A 25916-nucleotide genomic window follows, 5' to 3' on the forward strand; every position below is an offset into this window, starting at 1 on the left:
AAAGCCAGAAGTGGCACTGTGGCTCAAGTGGTAGAGCACTAGCCTTGAGCTGAAGAGCTGAGGGACAGCGCCCAGGCCCAGAGTTCAGGCCCCATGACCAACCCCTCCCCCCCAAAAAAGAAGTGCACATTGCTCATAAACTGATATGTTCCGTTGAAACTCTTGTGTACACCAACTTAGATAATAAAATCATAATAAAAGATAAAATAAAATATGAAGTAATTCAAAGAATCCTTCCAAGGCTGGAAGGCAGCTAGTCTTGAAAAGGAAGTTATTCCTTTACTTTCCTCATAATTCCATTCCACAGATTTGGTGACTAAGACAAGCAGTTGGCCTAACTGACCTGAAAGTATTTCCCATTGTGGCTGAAACAGTGTGCTACAAACTTGGTGGCTAGAAAGAACACAAATTGGTTATCTTAAAATTCTTCAAGTCAAAGATCCAAATGGGTTTGGCTAGGTTTATTCAAATCAAGGTTGTTGGCAGGTCTCTGTCCCTCTCAGGAGTCTATCAGGGGAAAGCTTTTTCCAGCTTCTAGAAGCTGCCTCCATCCCTTAGCTTGAGTCTCCCCCTCCATCTTCAAAAATCAACAGTGTGGCATCTTTCCATTTTCTCTGACAGATCTCCAGAATCCTCTCACAAAGACCTCTGTGATTACTTTGGACCTACCCACATAATCCAGGACAATTTCTCCATCTCAAGAACTTTCACTTAATGACACTGATACTGACCCTTTTGCTGTATAAGGTCACACATTCAGTATCCAGCAACATGGGTGTGAATATCTCTCTGGACACAATCATCCATCATGGACCTTTGGACATCTTGAACTTTTCAACCCTGAGCATCTGTCACTGACCCATACCTCTGTCCACCTTTGTTCTTTCAGAGGAAACGACATTTGAAGCGGGAGTGAAAGTTCAAATCCACAGTCAATCTGAGCCGCCTTTCATTCAGGAGCTGGGATTTGGGGTGGCTCCAGGGTTCCAGACCTTCGTAGCCACACAGGAGCAGAGGGTAAGTTTCCTGGGCTCCCCAGGTCAGTGATCCTCAGCCTACCCCAGCTACCCTCAGAGACCTGATGGGAGAAATGCAAAGCCCACTCTGGCAGGCTCTGAATCTGCCCGAGAAGCTTGGAATGGAGCTTGGGTCCATTCACAGTAAAGGGTTTTACCCTGAAACTAGAGAAGGATGCTGGCTGACCTCCTTCCTCGATTCTCCTACTCTACTCATTGGCTCCTAAAATTGAGTGTGCAGGGAAACTCAGCTTGCTTTCTTTTCTTACTGAATGGTTGAAGACTTTTTTCCCACAACATACTATCATGGTAGACTTTTCTTTACAGGTTAATACTTTTTACAAAAGTTATTTGAATGCTCAAGGAAAGTGCTCACCAGCATCTGATAGTCCGTCACTTGGATTAATTCAAAGCAGCCAACATAAAGAAAAGGCCTGGGAAAATCATTTCCTTGCCATAGTTAAGTGGAGTGAACTCTCCTACATGGGTTTCTACCCTCCCACCCCTTGATATAGCCCAGGGACGGGGTCCATACTCAGCCAGCCACAATCACTGCAGGAAAGCTGCCAGTTCACAGAAGGAGGGCTGGCACCGCCTCATGTTTGAAATGAGTTTCACATCTCAGAAGGGAATCCTTAGCAGAATCTCAGTAGGATGGAAATCTCAAAGCAGGATGGCAGAGGGATACAGATACCAGCCCCCCCCCTCTCATCTCCTGGATATTTTTGGTCTGGTTTGCCTAGAATAGAAGTTGAAGAGATGAGGACATAGCAGAAGTCTTCAGCCAAATCACCCAAGACAACTTGTTTTGGATGGCTCCAAGCAGAGTGGAGTTGCTACATGATAGGAGCACAGTCTAGGGCCGTAAGAAGAGGGAAGACTCAGGAGAGCCATGACTAGGCAGTAAGGAAAGATGTACACTTGAAACTGAGTAGTCTGACCTGTTTTTAAATTTTGACTCAAAGGCCATCTTCCACGTGGCATTGTTCCCAGCTGTTTAGCCATTTTATAAAGCAATATGGTATGTTAAAAAAAAACTGGTTATGAGTCTGAAAGTGGGCTACATTTTTTTAAGTCCCTAGGAGAGTGGATGATTTTAGGCCTCCTGTTTTGGACAGGGGGCGGTTGGTGTAAACTAAGGTCAGCCTCTCCTGCCAACAGATGGAGGGAGCTCTGGGAGGTTAGTCTGGCCTCTATGAGCCTCAGAGATTGGGGCGTATGCTGCCCACTATATGCAGAAATGGATGGGTAAGCCAGGATCCAAACAGCGTAACCAGAAAAGTGCCTTCCTGAGAACAAAGAGGATTACATGGATGTCAGGAAGGAAGTTCAAGGCCCAGAAGTTGAGAGGCAGAAAGAGTGAGAATATGGATTATCCAGCAAAGGTGGACAGACAGACAGGTAAACTGGGAACCTCTTGAGAACTGTCAGAAATGAGCAAAGCCAGACATAAGTGGACATAGTAAGGTGAAATTTCCATCTGTAATATGCTGTTGCTTCCAGGTGCCAGTGGCTCATGCCTGTAATCCTACCTACTCAGGATCTAAGGATCCCAGTTCAAAGTTAGCCTGGGCAGGAAAGCTTATCTTATCTCCAGTCAACTAGCAAAAGCCACAAGTGGAGGTGTGGTTCAAGTCATAGAGCACCAGCCTAGAGCACAAAAGCCAAGTGAGTGCAGAAAAAGAAAAATGCTATTGCCATAAGGACAAGGTCCAGGATGAACAGAACACAATTTGAATCTATATAGAAATGATTGGGTATGTCCACAGAGAATGAGGAAAGAGGAAGAGGGACAGATAGGAAGGGCTTGAACAGAATTAGAAAAAAAAATCATAAAATGCACTAAGCTACTTAGGAAGCCGAAATCTGAGGATCACAGTTCAAAACCAACCCAGGCAAGAAAGTCTGTGAGATTGTCATCTCTAATTAACCACTGAAAAGCCAGAAGTAGAGCTATGGCTTAAGTGGTAGAACACTAGCCTTGAGTCAAAAAGCTAAGTAAGGGACAGTGCCCAGGCCAAGTTCAAGCAGGAAAGAGGAATGGTCCATGTAAAACCCACCTGGGTTTGTTAACTGGTGCTTATTCAAGTTGAGCCCCTACCTTCTCACAAAGGCTCCAGTCTTCAGATATCAGCTGGAGTGAATGGTACTTGTTTTTGACAGCTTTGAGCTCCTAGAAACTGTGTTAATGTTTGTGTAAGCCCTCATGGGCTAGGGTTAAAGGTTAGTGGAGAAGAGGCTCAGGAGAACCAAGCTGGAATGTGGTCAAGGGCAGATCTTCTGTCAGCACTTTGTTACATTGTGTGAGCAGATCCATATTGCCTGCAAAGGACTGGGCACGGGGTAGACCAACTGATATGCAGAGGAATTCTTGAACTCTTGAAAGGTAAACTTTAGACATATTGTCTGAGGCAAGTCTGACTTGGTGGTCTGCTGAATGTACCCCTTGTGGTGGCATTCCTTGGTGTCTAGCTTGTTAGTAGTATGCAGTGTAAGTGAGCAACCACCCTACCCATAACACCAGCTGCAGAAGAGAAGTTCTTGGAAGTAGCTATTAACTCAGCAGCCTGAGATGCACTTAGTACCCACCCCCACCCCACCCGCCCCTTTCCGGGTTAGGCCCACCTTCCATTCGTGCTATGGAGGAAATTTCTGGGCTGAGTAGAAAATTGGAACTGATGATTTCTAAGAAGCTTTAAGTCTCTATTTCTCTTCCCACTACGAAACAGAGAGACCCCCCACAGTGAGCATGATGAAGAAACAGAGCACATCCCAGCTTCCCAGAGTAGAGTAGTTTGCTTTGAAGGATATGCTCAGCAAATCAACCCCATTCATATCAGCATTTCTGTGCTTATTATAACTAATAATAAGATATTTGTTAAACATTTTACAGTCCTCAAAGCATTTCCACATCATCTCGCTTCATCATTTCATTCATATTAATAGAGAAATACAAAAGCACATCCCAGAGCTAAATCTAATAATACATTATGTTTACCAATATATAAAAGAGCATATTCATAGGAAATAAGACTTGAAGGAAATAAGCCAAAATACCCACAGTGGGGGAATTGTGAATGATTCATTTTCTTCTCTGTTCTTTCCACATCTTTCCTAATGTGGCTTTATTTTTATTTATTCATTCAGCAAATATTTGTTGAGTATCTACTATGACTGATGTTGTGACAAACAGAACAGACCCCTGTCTTTGCCCTCATGGAACCCACAGAAAAAGTATTGTCTTTAACAGAGGAAATTAATGTCAATCCAAATATAACCTGGGGACTAGCCTTCATTTGTCCATTCTCATTCTGCTATGTGCTAACAAGCCTAGTTGACAGTGTTATTCAAACATTAAATGTCATTGACTACATGATTCATTTGTTTTCTTCACATTTTAACTCTTTCATTCTTCCTGTCTTTCTTTTTCTGGTATGGGGTCTTGAATTCAGGGCTTTGTACTCTCCGTTTGCTTGCTCATGGATGAACCTCTACCACTTGAGCAACACCTCCAGACTAGCTTTTTGCTGGCTAATTGGAGGACCGAATCTCACTGAGTCAGTGGTGCCCAGCTAGCTACATGTTGACATTTCTGAAGTCAGGATTTGTTTAATGATTAATCAAATCTTACCATGACAATAAACAGTGATTTTTTCCCCCCTCTTTCTTGGTGAAACTTAAAACCATGAGGGCATCTTGCAATCTATGGCTCAGGCACATTGCTGCCTCAGCTCCAAAGTGCTGGGAAACCTTGCAAGAAGGCCAGAGGTGGCAAAACATGTGTTTACAGAAAGCCTTTTCCTGGGAGGTTCATATGAATCATTCTAGGAAAACTGATTGCAGAGTGAGAATCCTGAGAGGAACAGGTGACCTGAAGGGACCAAGTTATAAATGGGATGGTCTTTGTATAATGAAAAAAAGATCCTCCTATTCATACATAATTACACACATAAACACATTTTATAGAGTTTTTCCATTTTGTTTCATAATCCCCAAACAATACTCTTGGGCTATAAACCAAACCAAAGATTGCGTTTGACAATCTGTAATCGCCTTAAATTCAATTAAGTCAAGGTACAGTCCTGCCTTCCTGGACACCCGAGAGATGCTCCTCTGGTTGGAGCCTTGCACAACCCTGGATCCTCTGCTAGCTGAGACAGGGAATAAGGTGAAATCCTAGGAGCAGAAATGGCCCTTTGGACAGAAGAAGGATGGGGGTGGCTAAAACTAAATGAGTGTGCACCAGCTGCAGGCATTAAGCCAAGGTCCTCGCCATTCCCGACTGTGTTCAATCCCCTCACCGACCCCAAGAGGGAAGGTGGTATTATCTCCGCGTTCCAGATGACAAAACTGCATGGTTAACTAGCTTGCTCAAGGTCATGTAGCTAGAGGAGTAGTAGGGCTGGGCTCTGAGCCCAGATCTATCAGGTCCCCATGCCTGTGTGCGTTCTGCTCCACCACACTACGTGGTTGGAAAACAGGCAGGCTCTCCGGGACAGGGTGCACTGGAGCCACACCGGGGAGGAATTGGCCATTGAACCTTTTCTTACCCTGGTTCCCCAGAGAAACAAGGCTGGCCCATTGCTTTGGAGGACAAGCCCAGAAGCCTAGATCCCAATCTTGACTGTGTCCATGGTACTCAAACAGCTCATCCTCACTTCCCATCTGTAGGATGAGAGGATTCAATGAGATGGCCTGATGCAGCCTCTAGAACATACTCCTAGGAGTCTCTGTCTGTATGGTCTCGAGGACACAGGGGTTACCTGGTAATTTGGCCAACAGCAGTTTTATACTTACTCCCTGCTCTTCCAGTGGCTGACTACTCTCCTCCCGCCAGCTCGCATGGGGTTCTATGCAGATAAGTTGTAACACAGATGTGAGATGAACCCATCCTAGCCTTGAGAGGCAGAACTTGGGCTCCTGCTGGTGAAAAGTGGGGGAAGGGGATAACATCCCTAAAACTTTAGGAGAAATGCACTGCCATGCCCCTAACTAAGGCCACATACAGAGTGATCACAACACTACCTGATCTAAAACCTGTGTATTCCTGGGGTGCCTGTAACATGCCCGGATTCTAGCCTTTGAGAATGCCTGAGGAGGCTAGCCTCAGCTCTCTAGCCTCAACATCTGCCTTCTTCCCCTGAGGCTGCTAAAAGAGGCTGATAGAAAATAGTATCATTACTTGTAGCTATAAACTTAAAGAAGCCAAGGCTTACAGATCTGGAAGCCATATGCAGTATAGATGGAGTGCATGAACAGATGAGGGTCAGGCAGAACTTAAATGAATGAGCAGTCATATTTGGAAGCACCAAGCTGGGATATGTCACAGGACAAGACACCACACTGAACTGTCTTCCATATTGACATCCAGAGTCAGGTTCTTTGCCCCTAATTCAAGGTGGTTGCTAATTGTGAGGGACTCACAGACACTATTTGATATCTCTCACCATCTCCCCCAGGGCATCTAGTGGTGATTCTTGATCTCCAAATGTTTATCTATGTATTCATCCATTGTTCATTCCACCATCTCATTTGTACTTGTGACTGGGCCTTGAAAATGAATCTGGAAATCACTGTTCAGAAATCCCCTGGTAAACATATCTTGGGTTTTTCTATTTGATAGTCTCAGAAACACCTTGAGGGCCCAGGGTAAGAAGCCCCTCTTACCAGCAGGTTTGAATCATCAAGAATAAGGTTCCCTTGGGGTTGGGAAGGTAGCTCAGTGGTAGAGTGCTTGCCTTGCATGCATGAGGCCCTGGGTTCGATTCTTCAGCACCACATAAGCAAAAAGAAAAAAGCCGGAAGTGGCACTGTGGCTCAAGGGGTAGAGCGCTAGCCTTGACCTGAATTGCTGAGGGACAGCGCCCAGGCCCAGAGTTCAGGCCCCACGACCAGACCCCCCCAAAAAAGAATAAGGTTCCCCAACCACACCTGGATTTTTATGGGGGTGGCTTAGTTGAGCTGCATCCAACATCCCTTCAGAAACCCCATAGTTACAACCCTTCCACACCACACCCTGCATCTAACAGTTGCCTACCTGCCAAGTGGAGGCTGGCAATAAACGCAAACATAATTGTTTAGGTCCTACTGACTCCAATGAAGTCTTTGGAAGGAAGCCTGAGCACAGTTGGCTCCTGAAGAAACCTGGGCCTGTGGCTGAAGGTCAGCCGCATTTCCAACATTTGTAAGAAATGCCACATGGCTCACAATAACAAACCATTATCTGCCGTCTCGGCCCCATATAAAAAGACCCAGTTGTTGGGTAAGGTATCTACCACTGGCTTGTGACAGCTCCTCTCAAGCTTCCAAACTCAACTTCCTAAATGCTTTTCAAAAGAGAAGACTCATTTGTCAATCTGACAACCTGTTCATAGTCCTTAATATCTATGTTACATGGTCCCCAATGCAAGTGGAGGCTTGCCCAGTGGGTGTTGCCAGTTTTCAAGGCAGAGGGAAGAATTCATTATACATGTCCTCAGTGTCTCCCAAACTGCCAAAGCTGGAGTCAAATAAATATGGCAGCATCCAGTTCCACCCTTATTGAAGCATTGGGAATGTTCCAGAAGGCAAGATCACCAGCTAGACCTTCAGCCATTCCCTTCACATTCGCAGAATACATTATTTCTCCCAAACAGATCAAAAATGAGAATCAGTTAAGCAACTACTAACTTAGCTACTTAATCATTCTTTCCACTCAGCCACCATCTTCAGATGGCCTCTCCAAGAATTAGGTTTTCATCTTCTGGTGGTGGTGGTGGTGGTGGTGGTGGTTGTCATTGTCGTGGGGATTGAACTCAGGGCATGGGTGTTATCCCTGAGCTTTTTGCTCAAGGCTACCACTCTACCACTGTAAGCCACAGTGCCGCTTCCTCATCATTCCTTTTTTTCTGAATAATACGAGTCTGTTTTTTCCCAGGATGGAGTTGAGGCAGATGTGAGAGAGGGATAAGAAAGATTCTTGCAAAAAATGTTAAACTGGGTACTGGCGGCTCATGCCTATAATCCTAATAGCTACAAAGGAGGCTGAGATCTGAGGATTGCTGTTCCAAACCAGACGAAGCAGGAAAGTTCATGAGACTCTTATCTCCAACAAACTACCCCACACATACGCACACCCCAAAAATAAAAGCCAGAAGTGGAGCACTGGCTCAAGTGGTAAAATGTTAGCCTTGAGAAAAAGAAGCTCAGGGATAACACCCTGGTCCTGAGCTCAAGACCCAGGACCAGCACACACACACACACACAAAAAATGAAATTGTTGATTAGGCTAGGTGGCTTACCTCTATCATCTTTGCTACTCAAGAGGTGAAGATCAGGAAGCTCAGGCAAAAAGTTAGCAAGACCCCATCTCAATCAGTAAGCTAGGTGTACACCTGAGTCCAACTAGGCAGGATGATCATGGTCCAGGCCAGTTTGGGTAATGTACCTGAAACTGTACCTGAAAACTAACTACATCACAAGAAAGGACTGGGGTATGGTTCAAGTGGTATATCTCCTGCCAAGTAAACACAAGGTCCTAAGTTCCAACTCCAGTACTAACAAAAATAAAAGTATTGATTGGCTAGGAGAAAGTAGGTACCGTGCCCAGAGTCTGTTGAAAAAGTCAAACAGGGAATCACACAAAATATTCTCAAGATGTCCTTTCCCCTCTTCTTTGTGTTCTCTCCTTCTTCTTCCTTTCCTAACACTCTCCAAGGAGATGTCGATACTTGCTATGTGGATTGTGGATTGCCTCTCCCTATTACTTCCCAGCTCACTTCTAGCTCTCCACTGAAACTTTTTTTCATCAAAGCTGCTCATGGAATCTTTGGAGCCAAACTCGATCATGACTGACAAGGACACTCTTCTGTCTTTACCTCTGTCTTTACCTTCTTTCTCAATAGCATATGGATTGCTGGCCTATGTCTCTTCCTGAAACACTTTTAACCAGTCTTGTCTGGCCTTCCTCCCACCTCTCTACCTTCTCTCTTTCAGTCCCTTACATATTGGGTATTCCAGGATGCTGTTTTTGTCCTCCCTCAGTCTGCTGTCTCCTGAAATGAGCCCAGTCATTTCCATGCATCAAAGCCACCCTCAGCCTAGGCATCTTACCTGAGTGCCAAACCCTTACAATACTCAAACAGAACTCCCTTTTGGAGTTCCAGGGACATTTTCTCTAAAGTTCCCAAACATCTCTCTCCCTTGGAGTCCCATGGACATCTCAAATCAATAGCCAGCTAAACTCATTCTCGTCCCCTGTTTCCACATCTTGTCCCACCCAATTGCTATTCTTTTCAGATTTCTCCCACCCTGTACATGGTCCAGGGAGAGGAAAAATCCCCATTCACTATTTATGGACTTGTGCCTCATTCTCCCCTTCTGTAAAATAGGTCTGATAATGGGTCCTAAACCTGAAGATAACTAGGGGACTAAGTGAATATATATATATATATATATATATGCATTATATATAAGCAATATATATATACATACATATATATATACATATATATATATATATATATATATCCTTGTAGGGAAGCCCTTGGCATTCAGTAAGTGCCTAATAAATATCATCCCTCACCTCAGGCCCTACTTCAATTCAGCTCTTCATGATTCCTCATCTGGATAAGAACAGCCGTTACTCCTCTGGTCTTCTTGCTCATCCTGGCCTCCATAACCCATTCTCTGCATCAGCACGATCTTTGTAAACACAGAGCATCTTCCTCGTCTGGTGAACCAGAGAATAAAGAGCCAGAAATCTAGACACAAACCTCCCTGGTCCAGCTCCTGTCATCTTCCCTTCCTGGTCCAATTCCTACTGCCCCTGCTTCCCACACAACACACCAGCTACATTCTACTGTGTGTTCACCCCAAGCAGCATGTCCTCTCTCCCCTTTTCTTCTGCCAGCCACCCCCTTCCCACCCTCTCTTCACCCAGCTCCTACAGGATTCAACTCCACTGTGCTATGCCATCCTCCAAAGGCCATCCTGGAGTAGTGTCTAATGGAGATTTATATCATAAATACACACCTTTTACTCACCTGCTTACTTATCAGTTTCCCCTACCAGACAGGGAACTCTTTGAGGCGATGACTCTACTCAGTTATTCATGTCTCTGCATTTTATATAATGCCTTCATAAGGAAGGGACTTCATAAATTCTATTGATAGAGTGAATATATGAGAGAAAAACTTTATCCTGTTGCACTGTAATGGATACCTACTAATGTCTTTCCTAACCCATGGAATAAAGGCTAAATTCCACATCCTGCTTCTAGCTACCTCCTATCCCAATGCTATATCCCACAGCTGTCCAGCACATATGCCTCTGATCCTTATGTCCCACACACAGGCCTTGAGCCTTCATCCTGCCCTGCTCCTTGATCATGCCATGTTGACTCGCTTATTGAAGACCTTTCATGTGTCAGGCATGCATTAGAGGACACTGCAGTCAACAAGACAGGCCGAGTTCTCTTCAGAGGTTATAGTCTAGCAAGAGGAAAGGCAACCAGTCATCAATCAATCATCAATCCAGGATTAAGAATCCTATCTGTATACATAAAACTTTAGAGTTCTTATGGGAAGATGAGTTTTTATCATGCTGAGATAGAAGGATGAGTGGATGGAATATCGTAGAATTCCTTCTGAGGGCTAACTTCAATAACTGACAGTCCGTTCAAGTTCTGCTTAACCTTCAGATAGGATATAATTTAAACTAGGAACTAAAAGAGAGAGAGTGAGTGAAAAGTCCTTTGAGTACATGGGGGAGGGGGGAAGAATAACAGAAATGTCACCATGGTGTGGCAGCCCTGGCCTGGGTCAAAGTCCAGGACTTCAGTGGCTCCCACCCTTTCTGGCATCTGTTGGGTAGAGCTGCCTGTCTTATAGCCTTTGCGTTGGCTCTGACATCAAAATCTGGTTGCTCATCTCTCTTCATGGCTTATTTCCTCCTTGGACCCAGACAGTGGAAAGGAAGCCTAGTGTCTATTGATTCACCTACTTTATCTTACTCAAGAGACAAGTTAATAAATCAGAACGTTCCTTGGTTGGGTCCTGCCGGCCAGTACTATGTTATCTTTTGATTCATGAGCAGCTCACTATCTAAACTCCACACAGCATGGCCTTGGTTTCTGATTTTTTTTAATAGAAAAAAATCCATAGAGGACACTTCCATATATAGACTAAAAGCTGTCTCAGCTTTCCTTTACCCACAGGGTAGGTAAAATAATCACAAGCATCTCTTAGAGATATCAACCATAATGGATGAAAAATATGAACAGGTCTACCAGCTGTCACACTCCCTTGGCAGGACAGGGGAGCAGGGTACCTAAAAAAGGCATCTCTTTCCTGTTCTACTCCCATTCTCCTTCATGCTTAAAAACAACTGTTTCCCAGACATCAGGACCATAGAAGGCCCTGCATTTGTTTATGCTGTGATACACAGGCTGGATAGCCCCAGTAATCATTCTATGTAGGCCAGTAAATCTTCATGCTCATCTCTTATACTCTTCTATCCCCTAAACACATCTGATCTCCTGCCTACTGCAATCCCTCTCTCTCTCTCTCTCTCTCTCCCTCCCCCCCCTACACACACACACACTTTAATGCATGTTTAACAACAGCCATCTGGCTACTAATACGAATGACTCCAATAATTATTTACATGTCATTTTGCCCAAGGAGAACTCTTTGAAGGCCAGGACTCTGCAACCACAAGCACAGAACCCAACACTACAGACCAATGAATGAATAAATGGCTGGCCTGGGCAATATTGGCTCACTGATTTACTCCAAACTCAGAAGCAGATCTTCTTGTGAAAGAAAAGTCATTCTGAAATGAGAATCCTTGCACCCCAGGTTATCTGCCATAAGCTGTAAAGTAGCACTCAGAGGCCTGCAAATGAGGTCTTGATGCGTTTGGATGACACAGAATAGGAAGTTGGGGTTGCAGCTGGGTCTGTAGGGAGGACCAAGGGGACCACAAGAAGGAATGCTTAGAAAAGGGAGCTGGAACCTAGCAAAGAGGCCATCCATCTCAGTAGAAGAGAGATGACAAAGGTGTTGAGGGTGGGTAGGGATTTGGTAGAACATATTCAAGATAAAAACATGCATTCTTTCCACCTATAGTTGCACTTCTTGGAATCTACCCACAGCAAATGAATACACATGCACATCAAGAAGCAGGCCGATTATTTCTGCAGGACTGTTTGTAAGAGTATGATTTTAGAAACAAGTTTAATTTCCATCAATAAGATAGTAAAATTAAGAGAGGGGATGATGCATATTTAGTTCTCATTCCCTCTTCAAGGAATATTTGTAGGTTTCTTGAGAAAAGTTTCCAAGACATATTAGTAAGTGGGAAAAATAAATGCAAGTTGCAGAGTAATACACAATTATATGTGTCCCTCTTTGTATTAATGGCACCCACATACTAATCTCTATTTGAGGGAATATAGATGTCTGCATATTAGCACACAGAAAAATTCTGGAAAGGTGCAAGCCAGACTGAGAGCTGTTCAGAGGAAAGAAATGGAACTCTCTAGGATCTGGAAAAAATGATAAGAAGGTATTAAGAAGAATAAATTGTTGTATACTCATGTATTAGTTGTATAGATTTGAAAGTTTGGAACTGGTATCTAACTCTTAGATTTACTTAGAGAAGACGGAGAGTACACCTACTCCCCATACCAAGGGTCACCTCCTTGCTAGACTAGTCCTCCATACCTTCCCAGTAGATAGACTCTGTCAAACCTTATTTTTGTTTCTAGTACCTGTGGAGTTGTGGGAGAATCCTGTGATTCCAAAGTTTGCCTTTTTAGAAAAGCAACTTTTGCAAAGTTGTTTTTATGTGTTTAAAGTCAAGTGTGTGTGTGTGTGTGTGTGTGTATGTGTGTGTGTGTGTTTCCTTCCTACCACCAAGTCTGTCACTAGAGACCACAATTCCTTTTCATGAAATGGGATGTATATCCTAGCAAAGTTTTTCACCATGCCTGCCTTCTAGCCATCTGTACAGGGGATATTTAATTCACTTACTGATTGGATGGGACCCTGGTAAATAGGATTGGGTTGATCTGATTGGTTGATAGCTCCATATATATATATATATATATATATATATATATATATATATATATATATATATATATATATATACACACACACACACACACACACACACACATATATGGACTATAGCTACTCTCACATTTAGGAAGTCACACACATCTGCCTATCCCACTGTAGTTGACAACAGGTACCATTTCCAAATTTTGTTATGTCTCTGAAACAAAGACTTAATTCTGTCCATGTGATGAGTTCATGCTAAAGGCTCTGCTGATTTGTGTTGAATAATCTGTGTGCTGTGGACTCAGCCACTCTCAGGGGCATCTCAAACAAAAAGCAAGACTTTATTTCAAAAATAACCAACATGATTGGGTACCAGTGGCTCACACCTATAATCATAACTACTAAGGAAGCCAAGATCCAAAAATCACAGTTTGAAGCCAGCCCAGGCAGGAAAGTCCATGATATTCTTATCTTCAATTTACTACCCAAAACCCAGAAGTAGAGCTGTGGCTCAAGTGGTAGAATATTAGTCTTGAGAAAAAAAAAAAAAAACTAAGGGACAGTGCTCAAGCCCTGAGTTCAAGGCCCAATACTGGCATACAAAAGGGAGGGCGGGCACCGTGACTCAAGTGGTATAGCACTAGCAAACTCAGGAGTCCAGGTTCAAACCTGAGAGAGAGAGAGAGCCAAAAATGTATTTTAAATATAAAGATACAAAGAGTTGGAACAAAAGGAGAGAAATATATGTACCATACTTACTGTAATCAAAGGGAAATTGGAATGATTACACCAATATCAAACAAAGTGAGCTTCAGAGCAAATAATATCACCAGACATAAGGAGGGTCATTTCATAATGAGGAAAAGTTCAATTCATCAAGAGGTCCTAACAAGCCTAAATATCCACGCATCAGAGCTTCAAAATACATAAAGTAAAAACTAATATGACCACAAAGAAAAGTAAACAAATTTACAATTATGGCTGGAAATTTGAAAGAAAAAAAATTCCTCTCAATAATTGCTAGGATGATAGAAAGAAGTATCAGCAAGGACATAGAGGATTTATATACAACTAACTGTCAACCAAGTTGATCTAATGGACATTTATGCATCTCCTTAGGTAACAATGGCACACAAGACATGTACCCAAGGTATATACTGCATTCTGAGCCATCATAATGAACCTCAATAAATTGGAAATCATCCAACTCATGCTAAGTATGTTCTAATCATAATGGAATTAATTTAGAAATCAGTAACAGAAAGATACCTAGAAACTCTCCCAAATACTTAAAAGCAAAATTACACACTTCTAAATAATCCATGGATAAAACCAAATTAGAAGAGGAAATTAAAAAGCATTTGGAGCTGGGAAAAAAATGGAAACCTATTACATGAAAATTTGTGGATTCCTCTAGAAGTTCACTAGGAAGGCAAGTTTATAGAATTTATATTAGACACTTAGAATTTACCTTAAACACTTCCATTAAAAAAACAAAGTCCCAAATCAATGACCCTTGCTTTATTGTTAAAGAAGCTCATAAGAGTGGATTAAACCAAAAGTAAGCACAAAAAGGGAAATAATTAGCATCACAGTAGAAACTGATGAAATATTAAAAAAACAGAGAAAAGTAATAAAACCAAAAGGTTTTTTTAAGTATAATTGATAACCTTCAAGCCAATATGGTGTACTGGAGTTTGAATTCAGAGTCTCACACTTACTAAACAAGTGTTCACCACTTGAGCCACGCAACCAGTCCTGGACTTCTCTCTGTATTATTCCTGCTGCCATATTGCCTTGTCTTAGGCTTGCTTTTCAATTCATCCATCCTATCTGCCAGTCTGCCACCTGCAGCCAAGGCAGCCCTTATCACCTGTGCTATACCATCTCTTTGTACTTGTGACACCTATCTGTTCTGGGGGCTCCTTGAGGCCACCTTCCATAACCCTCATTATTATCTCTAAAACCAGCAGAAGACCTTGCCCTACAAAGCATCCAGAACATGTTTGTTAAATGAATGATTTTGCTGCAAAACTCTTAAGCCCTGGTTTCCTGCTTTCAAAAGCCCATCCTGATTTACCTGGAACTAATTAACATTGGTATGTGACTTTGAGAAAGTCACTTTTCCCCTCTGAGTCTTCAGTTTGCCCATCCATCTATCAAGCCAATGCACTGGGTTTGGGTGATGAAGGAAGCACTATTGAGTTTCCATGTTCTGTTCCTGATTCCTTTGTGCTGAATTTTTAGCCTGAAATCTTCATCTCAAATAGCACATGAGCCTATTTTTCACCCTCTAGTTCAAGCTAACACCAAGCCATGACTCCCACCCCAAAACAAAGCTCAACCAAATACTTGCTGAATCTGTATTCAGGGGTTCCAGATCCTTGGCTCCCATTGGTAGGGAAAGAATCTGCACCTTTTAAAAAAAAGTTTTTTATTGTGAAAATATTGTACAGAGGGGTTACAATCAAATGAGCAAGGTAATGAGTACATTTCTTATCATGCATTGTTGCTTCCTCCTTTGTTTTTCCCCTACCATCCCTTCCCTCCCATCTCCACAACAACATTCTACACACACACACACACACACACACACACACACACCTAAATTATAAAGTTCATTTTTGGACCTAGCGTCTTGTACATTTCATTGTTGCAATGGGTCAACCTGTATCCCTATTTAAACAATTTGTTTTTTCCCTTCCCCTCCCCAAATTATACCAACATCAAATACAGTGAAAACAGGGCTTATACCATAGGGGAGGGACATACAAAGCAACAAAAATATCACGTGGCACCTTATAAATATGTTAGAAACAATAGCAAGAAAGAAAAAGCCACTTGTGTCCTTATCTTGGGGCTCATTTTGCTTAACATTACCTTTTTTTTTTTTTGGGTCCGGTCATGGGGCCTGAACTTTGGGCCTTTGCGCTGTCCCTCAGCTCTTCAGCTCAAGGCTAGCACTCTACCACTTGAGCCACAGCACCACTTCTGGCTTTTTTTCTTTTTGCTTATGTGGTGCTGAGGATCAAACCCAGGACCTCGTGCATGCAAGGCAAGCACTCTACCACTGAGCCACCTTCCCAGCCCCTCGCTTAACATCATCTTATAGGAAGAATCTGCACCTTATACATACCAGAATTAACAACTCCTCTTCTGAGAGTCACCCTTCCCCCTGGGGACCAGGTTTTAAGCCTGGACATGTTCCAAGTGGCTAATGAGTCGTTATTACCCCTAAGTAATAAGGCCATTGCCTTCCCACAGAATGAAAGAGGTGAGTTTACACCACCCCAGGGGAAATCTGTCTAGAAAAGTGGCCTGGGTCCTGTAGGGTAGGGAAGCACAAAGGCCAAATGGAGCCCCTCAGCTGTAGATTGGGGGAGAGCTTGGCAAGTGTGCACAATGTTCTCCCTCATGAGACAGGCACCCGCTCTTACCTGCTTTGGGATCTTGAAGCAGGGTCCGTCTCTCAGGTGCCATCTATCAAAGAGGGATAAATGTCATCCTATTTCAAAGGCTGTTGTGAGAGTTAAGTGGACTAAAACACCTTAAAAAATCAGATATATTGATTTTTTATCTACATTTTACTCCACGTTTCATTCTTCCAATTATGTAGCCCAATTTCTCTCCAATTTCCTCTTCTCTCTCTCTCAGCTTGTTATGTCTCCTGAGACTAATGTTATCGACAAAGAAACCATTCCCTCACTGCTACTCCTTACACAGGGCTAACAATAAATAAGTGCACCTTGGATGAATGGATGAAAATCTGGTCCTTCCATTTGACTAGTAATAATTCACTCAACTCTTTTAGATGTCTATAGAGCCTCTGCTTGGTACCATTAATGTTAGTAAATCAATTTCTCCTCAAAAAGAAAGGAAAGAAAGAAAGAACAAAAAAGAAAGAAAGAAAGAAAGAAACCAAGCCTTGTCCACTATGTATGATGTGTCCCCATTTTCCAGCTAGAAAATTCATAGTGAGGAGAAGTAGTGACCTGCACCAGACCACAGAACAGGCCCTAATTGGAGCCCAAGTCTATCTCTAGGCCCATGTTCTTACTCACTCCCCAGAGCATGATTCAAAGGATTTATCATCTTTCCATTCCAAAAGTTAAAGATGCATGGCCTCATAAACTCAGAAAATATAGAAAACACAGAGAATAAAAAATGTTCAACACCAAAAACATCCTGAGTTTAACACTTCAGAATATTTTTAAGATCTCATTTCCTATGTGTGGATTTTGTGGCTTTGATTTTTGTGGTTTAGGGTTTTATTCTAGAGCCATAATCATGTGCTACAAATAGGAATGGGTCATGGCTTCACATTATATGGAACATCATTTTCCTTGTTCTTACACAGTCTCCATCTTCGTCATTTTAATGACCACACAATATTTCTATCAAACAGACATATAATTGACTGATCGTCCCTCTGTGGTTGAACACTGCAATTGCTTTATCTGTCCTTGCTATTGTAAATAATACTGTGCTAAACACACAGTTTGAGATTATTTTCTTAGGCTGATTTTAATTCTGTCCTTGGGCTAGTTTCTAGGATGAAATTATTGGGTCAAGGGAACTGAGCAATTGTAAGACTCTTGAGGAAAAAAAAAAACGTATTGCGCTGAGTGTATATTTTAAGGATTTTCATATAAAATGGGAAAGGGGGAATAGGGAGTCAGAGGAAAATATATGGAGGCTGGTCAGCTAATGGTCCCAGAAAAGACAGAGCCTGTCAACAATCAGGCTTTATCTGGACTTGACTATGTCAACATAAAGAGATAGCAAGATGTAAAGGGCTTTTTTTCCCCTTATTTCTCAGAAGGGGGAAAAAAAAAACAGTTGTAGACCCTTCAGGTGATTGATGAAATAAAGATATTTGCAATCAGTCTAAGAGCACAGCAGATGTGCTTGCTAAAAATAAATAAATAACAACACATGGAAATCATCACCTACCAAACAAATCTCCCAGTCTTTTTCCATCAGCCACACCTCAGTTTCCAGAAAGGAGACCCAAGCACCAATTTCAGGTCTGCTGTTGAACAGCAGCACCATGGTTTTCATTCTTCCCAGGGGACTGTGATAAATAAATAAGGATAAAGTACCTCAGGGATATAAAAACCTGTTGTCAATTTCTTATTTAACTCCTATGATCAAAAGTCACTTAGCATTCACGGTACGCTGACTTTTGCTGCCATGCAGAGGGCATCCCAGCATAATTTCCAGAAGCATTTTCAATATGTAGTTCTTTGAAAATAGTCTGCCCATCAATTCATCAAAATGGTGCATGCTTAACTTTTACTGGAGAGCTTGGCTTCATAAAGTGAGACATACCCATCGTAATGCATGCTGAATCAGCACAACTTATTTGCTTGCATCTCAACCTTCTTCCAAAAGCCTCTAATGCCAGATAAGACTGTTGAGTTGAGATGGTCTATGACTGCGGGGCTGGGCTGACTTTCCACTGAGGACAGCAGCCAAACCCCACACACACACCCCACAACTTCCACGCTCTAGAATCTCAGCACTGTGGCAGTTCTAGAGTCAGACCACAGCTAGTCCTTGGGAGATGTGCTTTTCTCCATTCTCCGTGGGCTGTGTCAGAAAGAAACTGGTTCCTGCCATGCAGCAAAACCTCAGAAACTCTAGAGATTGGCAGGAATCATCATAGCAAAGTCAGCCTCGCTGTCAGCACCTGAGCTAGTATCTTGAATTTTCACCTGTCTGCGGGCTTAGTCCCTGGTAAGGGAAGAAAATGACAGTATGTGGAGCTAGAGAGGACTGCAGGTGTACAGTCCTTCTCCTTGATTTCTATTTCAGGATTTTCATCACCCTAAGATTTCATCAACCTAAGATTTAGGATAAGGTTTTCCTAAGCTAGGTGTTCTCCAATGCCAATATGGCAGAAGCAACTGGGATATGGCAGCTCAAACCCACCCAACGTCTGACTCAGTAGACATCAGGACCTTTGGTACTGGGGTGTTGGGAATTTGAAAAGGCCCCACAGACATGTTTAACACAGCTTAAGGGCTGGGAAACAAGGCCTGGAAGTCTTGTAATATGACTGTTCCCAAAAGGAGACTGAATTCTGTATAGGGTGGAAATGGGTTATCTTCCCCCACTATATCCCAAACTGTAGCATCAAACCTGTTGCTGTTAACCTGAGCTGTTTTAATTTCAATCCTTTTCTAAATTCTGCTCATTTCTGCCTGGGTTTTCCAAAAGAGCCTATTTCTCTCTGTCTCTGTCTCTGTCTCTGTCTCTGTCTCTGTCTCTGTCTCTCTCTCTCTCTCTCTCTCTCTCACACACACACACACACACACAAAGTTACATGCCTTTGGGTTGGTCTGTCTGGGTTTATGGTAAGGATTCAGTGGGGTGAGCCAGTTAGAGCTCTAAATGAATCCAGAAATAATCCAGAAAATTGAATTCTCCTCACACCCCTGAAGCCAGCTGTGTGACCAAAGGGCTTCCTGGACCTCGGTTTTCCCATAAGTCAAATAGGTTGGACTCGATTAATGGCTCTCAACTTAGCTACAGGAGTAGAATCCTTGGGGAGTTTGGGGGGTAAATGCTAACACTGAGATCCCATGCAGAGCAAGTGAATTCTACTCTCTGGTGGTGCACCCAGAACATGAATGGTTAAAAAAAATACTTCTGGGTGATTCTGATATCATGCAGGCTGAGAACCACTACCCTGGGTGATCCAGCTCTGTTATTTGATTAAGTTTGCCATTTATCTTGGAGGAGACAAAAGTTAGAGATGCCAGAATAGGGGCTTTGCTTCTGGTTTCCTAGGAAGAAAAGCCAAGGGCAGAGACACAAAGTATGCCACATGGGATCCAATTGAACTCACAGATCTCCTGAATAGGAAGAAGAAGGTGGCCAGAATATAAAAAGAAGCAACTAAGGAGCCCCGGAGTCTACCTTTGAGGCTTCTTAGTAGAAACAAGCTTCCAAGGAGCAGAAAGATTTCTCCCCGCTAGTGCAGTCTGGAGCAAAGGGCAGAACTAGGAATCTCAGAGGATCCACAGGAGTCTGTGGCTTGCCGAGACCCTGTCAATCCATATCATCCCCCCTCGGGTGTGACGCTGCCTTCAGAACTTCTTCCAGCCTCTGGGAAATGACACTGTAGCACATACTAGGTCAGCCTGGCCACTGGTCCAGCAGTCCCAACGAAATGGAGGATGGGGACTCAAAGCAAAGATTCTATTCCCTCCACAGACTTTAACTTCCTCTGAAATTGTGATGGGTCTTATAACGGACAGACTCTTGGATCTGATGAGATATGATAATATCTCTGATACCTGTCAAACACTCTAAAACTTCATGATTCTATTATTCTGTGGCTGTCAGTCCACATCATCTTTATCTCCAAAGAATAAATTTATCCAGCCTCATGGAGACACACTGACTTAGACCAGTGCTGTGTTCTTTGCCATCATTCCCAGCCCACCAACATGAACCACACCAACACACTGGCCGCCAAGCTTGTTGAAGGCCCTTCTGGCCCAAGAACTGGCCTTTTAATAGGATCGCCCCCTGTGATTCTGGCATATTAAAGTTTAAGGAGTGCTATCATGTTCACACTCTTCCCCCTAACACACTGACACAGTTGCACATATGCACAAACACATACACACACAAAATAGACACGTAATATATTTTCTAAGAGCCCTCAGCCAGAAAGAGCCTGGCTTGCTTTAAATAAGAACCTCTAGGGGGCCTCATTGCATTTCATGCTGGCACATGCTGAAGAGACATTTGCTTTCAGTGGAGTGGAGAAGAAATCCCTGTGAGGATACAGGCACAAGAAGAGCCAGAGGTGGAACAAAAGGATGGAGGCAGTGGCAGCAGCCACCCCCTCTTTGATGGCAGACTGGAAGCTTGGTTTGCATGAGCACTTCTGCCTATCCCAGCTCCCTTAATGACCATCTGGCCTTAAGATCCTAATGGCTCCTTCCTGGCCTTTGACCCTGGGGCCCAGGGTCCTTCTTGACCTTCACTCAAAAAACCTACTGCCTCACCTCACTGGATCCCTGACACTCTGTCTCATCCTGGATGCTTATTTCTGCACCTGTCCTCAACTTTATGTCTCCATTTCTCTATTTCGTGTTTCCTTATTTCCAGCAGGGCCCACCGAGCTAAATGCTTACTCATTTATTCATCTACCCAGCTACTCATCCACCTGTCCTCTCACTCACCCATCCATACATCCCCCCATACATTCATTCATCAACTTAACAAATATTTGCTGTTCACCTCCATGCCCTGTGAAGCTTAACACCCTTTGAAGCTCACAGTCTGGTAGAGGAGGAGAGCCCCTGCGTAACTGCTGTTTATAATGTCTTCTGATAAGTGTCAGAAGAGGAAAAGGCATTGGGTGCTCTGGGAACTTAAAGGAACTGGTCTTCACTCAAATTTAGAGAATTAAGATAGGTAGTCTGGAACAATTGCATATTCCTTTTGGTGCCCATCCCACACATTTCTTGGGGAAGAAATGGAAGGAAAAGTATTCTAGGCATCATGAACAGCCCAAGAAAGAGCATAGAGGCAAGAACTAGCTTGTCGCTGGGCACTGATGGCTCATGCCTAAAATACTAGCTACTCAGGAAGCTGAGATCTGAAGATGGTGGTTCAAAGCCAGCCCAGGCAGGAAACATTGTGAGACTCTTCTCTCCAATAAACCACTAGAAAACTGGAAGTGGTGCTGTGGCTCAAGTGGTAGAGCACTAGCCTTGAGCTGAAGAGCTGAGGGACAGTGCCCACAATTGACAAAAAAAAAAAAAAGGAACTAGTTTGTGAGCGATTCGTATGGTAGAGCTGAAAACCTGGATAAGGGAGAGGAGAGAGAAGAGGCTGGGATGTGGAGGCCAGTATGGTTAGCTCAAGTAGGGAGTATAGACCAGGTTAAGAATTTGGACTCTAGGGGCTAGGAAGGTGGCTCAGTGGTAGAGCGCTTGCCTTGCATGCATGAGGCCCTGGGTTCGATTCCTCAGCACCATATAAACAGAAAAAAACAGAAGTGGCACTGTGGCTCAAGTGGTAGAGCGCTAGCCTTGAGCTGAAGAGCTGAGGGACAGCGCCCAGGCCCAGAGTTCAGGCCCCATGACCAGACCCCAAAAAAAGAATTTGGACTCTAAGGAGTCATTTTTCCCCCAACTTCTGTTATATTAATTAGTAAGCGCTTATGAATACTTAATGAGAACTTTAAGGGCCCTGCCCCAGGAAGATCCTGCTCCCATACATGGCATGTCCTTGGCCATAGATTGAGATTCTATGTCATAGGGAGATAAGTGGTATCTCAGTGATTTAGCCTCCACGCTCCCAATAATCTGATGAAAAATGTACCAGGAGTCAAGAAGAACGAGGAAGGATAGCTTCCTGGAAGAGGCCGGACTTGCATTGAGCCCAAGTGAACTGCGGGGCCATTGCTGAGTGAGGACAATGCCCACACTGCATATGCAGTGACCAGGGACCAGATCTCATGTGCCCAAACCAGGCATCTGGCAGGAAAGTGTTGCCTGCATTCTAGTAAAACCAACTCCTCACTGTTTTCAGCTTGTTTACCCTATGAATGTAACTCCATTGAGAACCACTGACTTTCTGCATTGTATTCCTACAATGCAGACATGCAGTTGGGACATGAGCCCACTGCACCCCCTCCCAGGATGAATGTGGGAGGAGCTTTCCCAAGGCCACATGGTCAATGTTGATGGGGCTCCCTGAGCAGGTCATGATAGCATACTGATAGCCTTGGTCACCCTCCATCATGCCTGAAATAGAACCTCGGTGTAACAAGTCGCAAGCCTGCAAATGGCCTTTCTTCTTCCAGCGAGGCATATTTCTCATCGAGGTCAATAAAAGAGGACATCTTACCCCAGTTTTTATATCCGAGCGATAGTTTATGAGCCCAGTGGCTGAAGTCTAAATAAGGAAACCGTGTTTACTTGATAAATGAAGCACCGGAGCACCAGAGATGCCACATTTGCTAAACCTGCTCCATAAGCTTTTCTGTCGTGATAAATTTTCTCTGGCTTCAGGCAGTGCTGTAAACCATGCAGGGCCTCCCTGAGGACCGGCTTCTGAAGAATTGTGACTCACACAGACACAGCTCAGGAAAACTCCGACTATTGATTTCTCACATGTGACTTTCCTGTGTTCATGGTAAAACTATAAAATCCTGATAATGCTGAACTGGGAAAACTTATAGAGATCATTTGTTTTCATGGAGAAACTGAGGCCCATAAAGGGAAAGTTGTCCTGGTGACTGACTCAATTGCAACACTCTAGAAGTTTCATCTGTTGAGCTCCAGTCTAGGGGCCTTTTCTCCCTGTCAGAAAGCTTGTAGTAGGTGCTAGGGTAAAACCGAAGCCTACACACCAAGCTCCAAACACAGGAGAAATGGATAGAGAAGCATTCCTGGAAGAAGGAGAAACACAACCTCAGCCAGACACCAGTGACTCCCAGATGTCATCCTAGCTACTCAGGAGGCTTAGATCTGAGGATCACAGTTCAAAGCCAGCCCAGGAAGGAAAGTGTGTAAGACTCTTATCTCCAATAAACCACCATAAGCCAAAAGTGGAGCTGTGGCTCAAGTGGCAGAACAAAAGCTCAGGGACAGTACTCAGGCCCTGGGTTCAAGTCCCAGAACTGGTGTGGGTGTGGGTGCACACACACACACACACACACACACACACACACACCTAAACACTAATCCTTGGCAGCTGGGTAGGTGGGTGCAAGATGACAATCTGGATGGACAATCCAGGTGAGAGAGGCTGAGAGAGTTTGATGGCAACTAAATATAAGGGACACAGAGCCTTCTGAGGATAAGAGGCTCATGTCTGGATGGTTGGTGTTGCCTATAATCCCAGCTACTCAGGAGGCAGTGGTAGGAGGATTGAGGTCTGATACCAACCCAGGCAAAAGTGTTAAACCCTCCACGTGCTGGTAGCTCACACCTATAATCCTAGCTACTTGAGAAACTAAGATAGGGAGGATCATGATTCCAGGCCAGATGGGGCAGAAAAGCCTATGAGACTCCATCTCAACAGAAAGAAGCTGAGTATGGTGGTACATGCTTGTCATCCCAGCCGAAGTGGCAAGTAAAATAAACAAAAACAAAAAAACAAGGAAGATGGGGCTGGGTGCCAGTGGCTTATGCATGTAATCCTAGTTATTCAAGGGATTGATATCTGAGGATTGTGGTTCAGAGTCAGCCCAGGAAGGAAAGTCTGTGAGATTCTTATCTCCAGTTAACCCCCATATAGCCAGAGGGGCACTGGGGCTCAAGTGGTAGAGTGCTAGCCTTGAGCAAAAATGCTCAGTGACAGTGCCCAGGCCCTGAGATCAAGCCCCAGGACTGGCACCAAAAGAAAAAAGGGCGGGGCGGGGGAGCAGGAATCACAATCCAGGCACATGCCTAGACAGAAAACAAGACCCTATCTCAAAAATAACTGGTATAATAAGAGGCTAGGGGCATGGCTCATCAGTAAAGCACTTGTCTAGTAAGCATGAAGTCCTGAGTTCAAACCCCAAGGCCACCAAAAACAGAAGGTGCAAGATGCTAGCTCAAAAATAAACTGAAAACAAAAGACACGGGGATATAGTTCCTGGGGTATTGTGTGGTAAGGGTGAGGTCCTGCGTTCAATCACAAATACTGGAAAAAGAGAAGAAAAGGAAAAAACGAGAGAGGAGCTCAGGTTTGGGATGTGGCTCAATGATAAATCGCTTGTCTAGCATGTACAAGGCCCTGGGTTCAGTTCCCAGCACCATAAGAATATAAAAAAAAAACTCTAAAAACAAGCCTTCATATTTTATCAGGAAGAATGATGAAAATGACCAAATGACCTGGCTTGCATTTTAGGAAAATAGAAGGTGAGGTTGGAAGGGGGTGCACAGCAGCAGAAGTCAGAAAGCTGTTCCAATAATCCAAGAGGAAGAAAGAGATAATGGTGGTCACAACTCAAAGAGAAGATGGGACTCTAATGAGGGCATAGGATGGTGGAAGACCTGTAGATCATTTTTCAAGTTGTATGCTAAATTTCCATACAACATGTCTCAAAGATGATTTTTTTTACATACTGTCTATTAGCAAATGCCATCCTACTACAGCCCAGAATAGCCTATCACCTAATATTTCCTTATTCTGAAGGATTTAAGTTCTGATTACTTGTGCTATTCAGGAGAGGCTTACTTCTACAGCAATCAACCCTTAAATCTGAGTGGCCACACAACATAAATTCATCCCTTACCCCCAATGCTGCTAGTAGGGGTTCTGCTCCATGTATTTCCAGGATTGACCCAGTTTCCTCTTATCTGTGGCTTTACCTTCCACTGGGTTTTGACTTTCTCTTGTGCCATCCATGGGAAAAGAGAAAGCACATCTACCTTCGTGACCCTAGCCAAGGAGGCCCACATGACTTCTACCACATCCCATTGATGAGAACTGGTCACGTTGAGACTCAAAGGGACCTTGGAAAAGCAGCCAGCCCAGAAAGTATTGAAGTAGTCACCGACGCTGGCATATTGCCTTGATTCATCTGTGTAGTGGATTCACAATCTAGCCTGAGGCTTTTTCTTAATGAAGATGCTAGGGATACTCACCAGATCTCAGTAGGCAGGATTTGCTTTTATCCAAAGACCACCTCCCTCCCAAACAAACAGATGTTCTTTATACTCTACAGATTACTGGACAAAAGCTATGTCCACTCTCCTGTCTTCTTTGTCCTGAGGAGAGGGATTTGCCTCCCATCTGCCAACCTCCACCATGCCAGGATCTGTCTTTTCTCTGTGTATTCCCCTTAATAGATGGCTTTCCCTTTCCACATTCGCAAGAGACAGAAGCTCTA

At 43.6% G+C, this 25916-nt stretch overlaps 1 protein-coding gene across 1 annotated transcript in view; it reads left to right on the forward strand.

The window, feature by feature from the left end:
- Positions 1–25916, forward strand: part of Asic2 (acid sensing (proton gated) ion channel 2) — a 1020711-nt gene that overhangs the window by 962982 nt on the left and 31813 nt on the right. The window contains exon 3 of the mRNA XM_013016273.1: positions 890–1017. Coding sequence (XP_012871727.1) covers positions 890–1017 — 128 coding nt within the window. The remainder of the gene's footprint in view (positions 1–889; positions 1018–25916) is intronic.

This window comes from Dipodomys ordii, unplaced genomic scaffold (genome assembly GCF_000151885.1).
Source record: "Dipodomys ordii isolate 6190 unplaced genomic scaffold, Dord_2.0 Scaffold31, whole genome shotgun sequence".
In the NCBI taxonomy this organism is placed as follows: Eukaryota; Metazoa; Chordata; class Mammalia; order Rodentia; family Heteromyidae; genus Dipodomys; species Dipodomys ordii.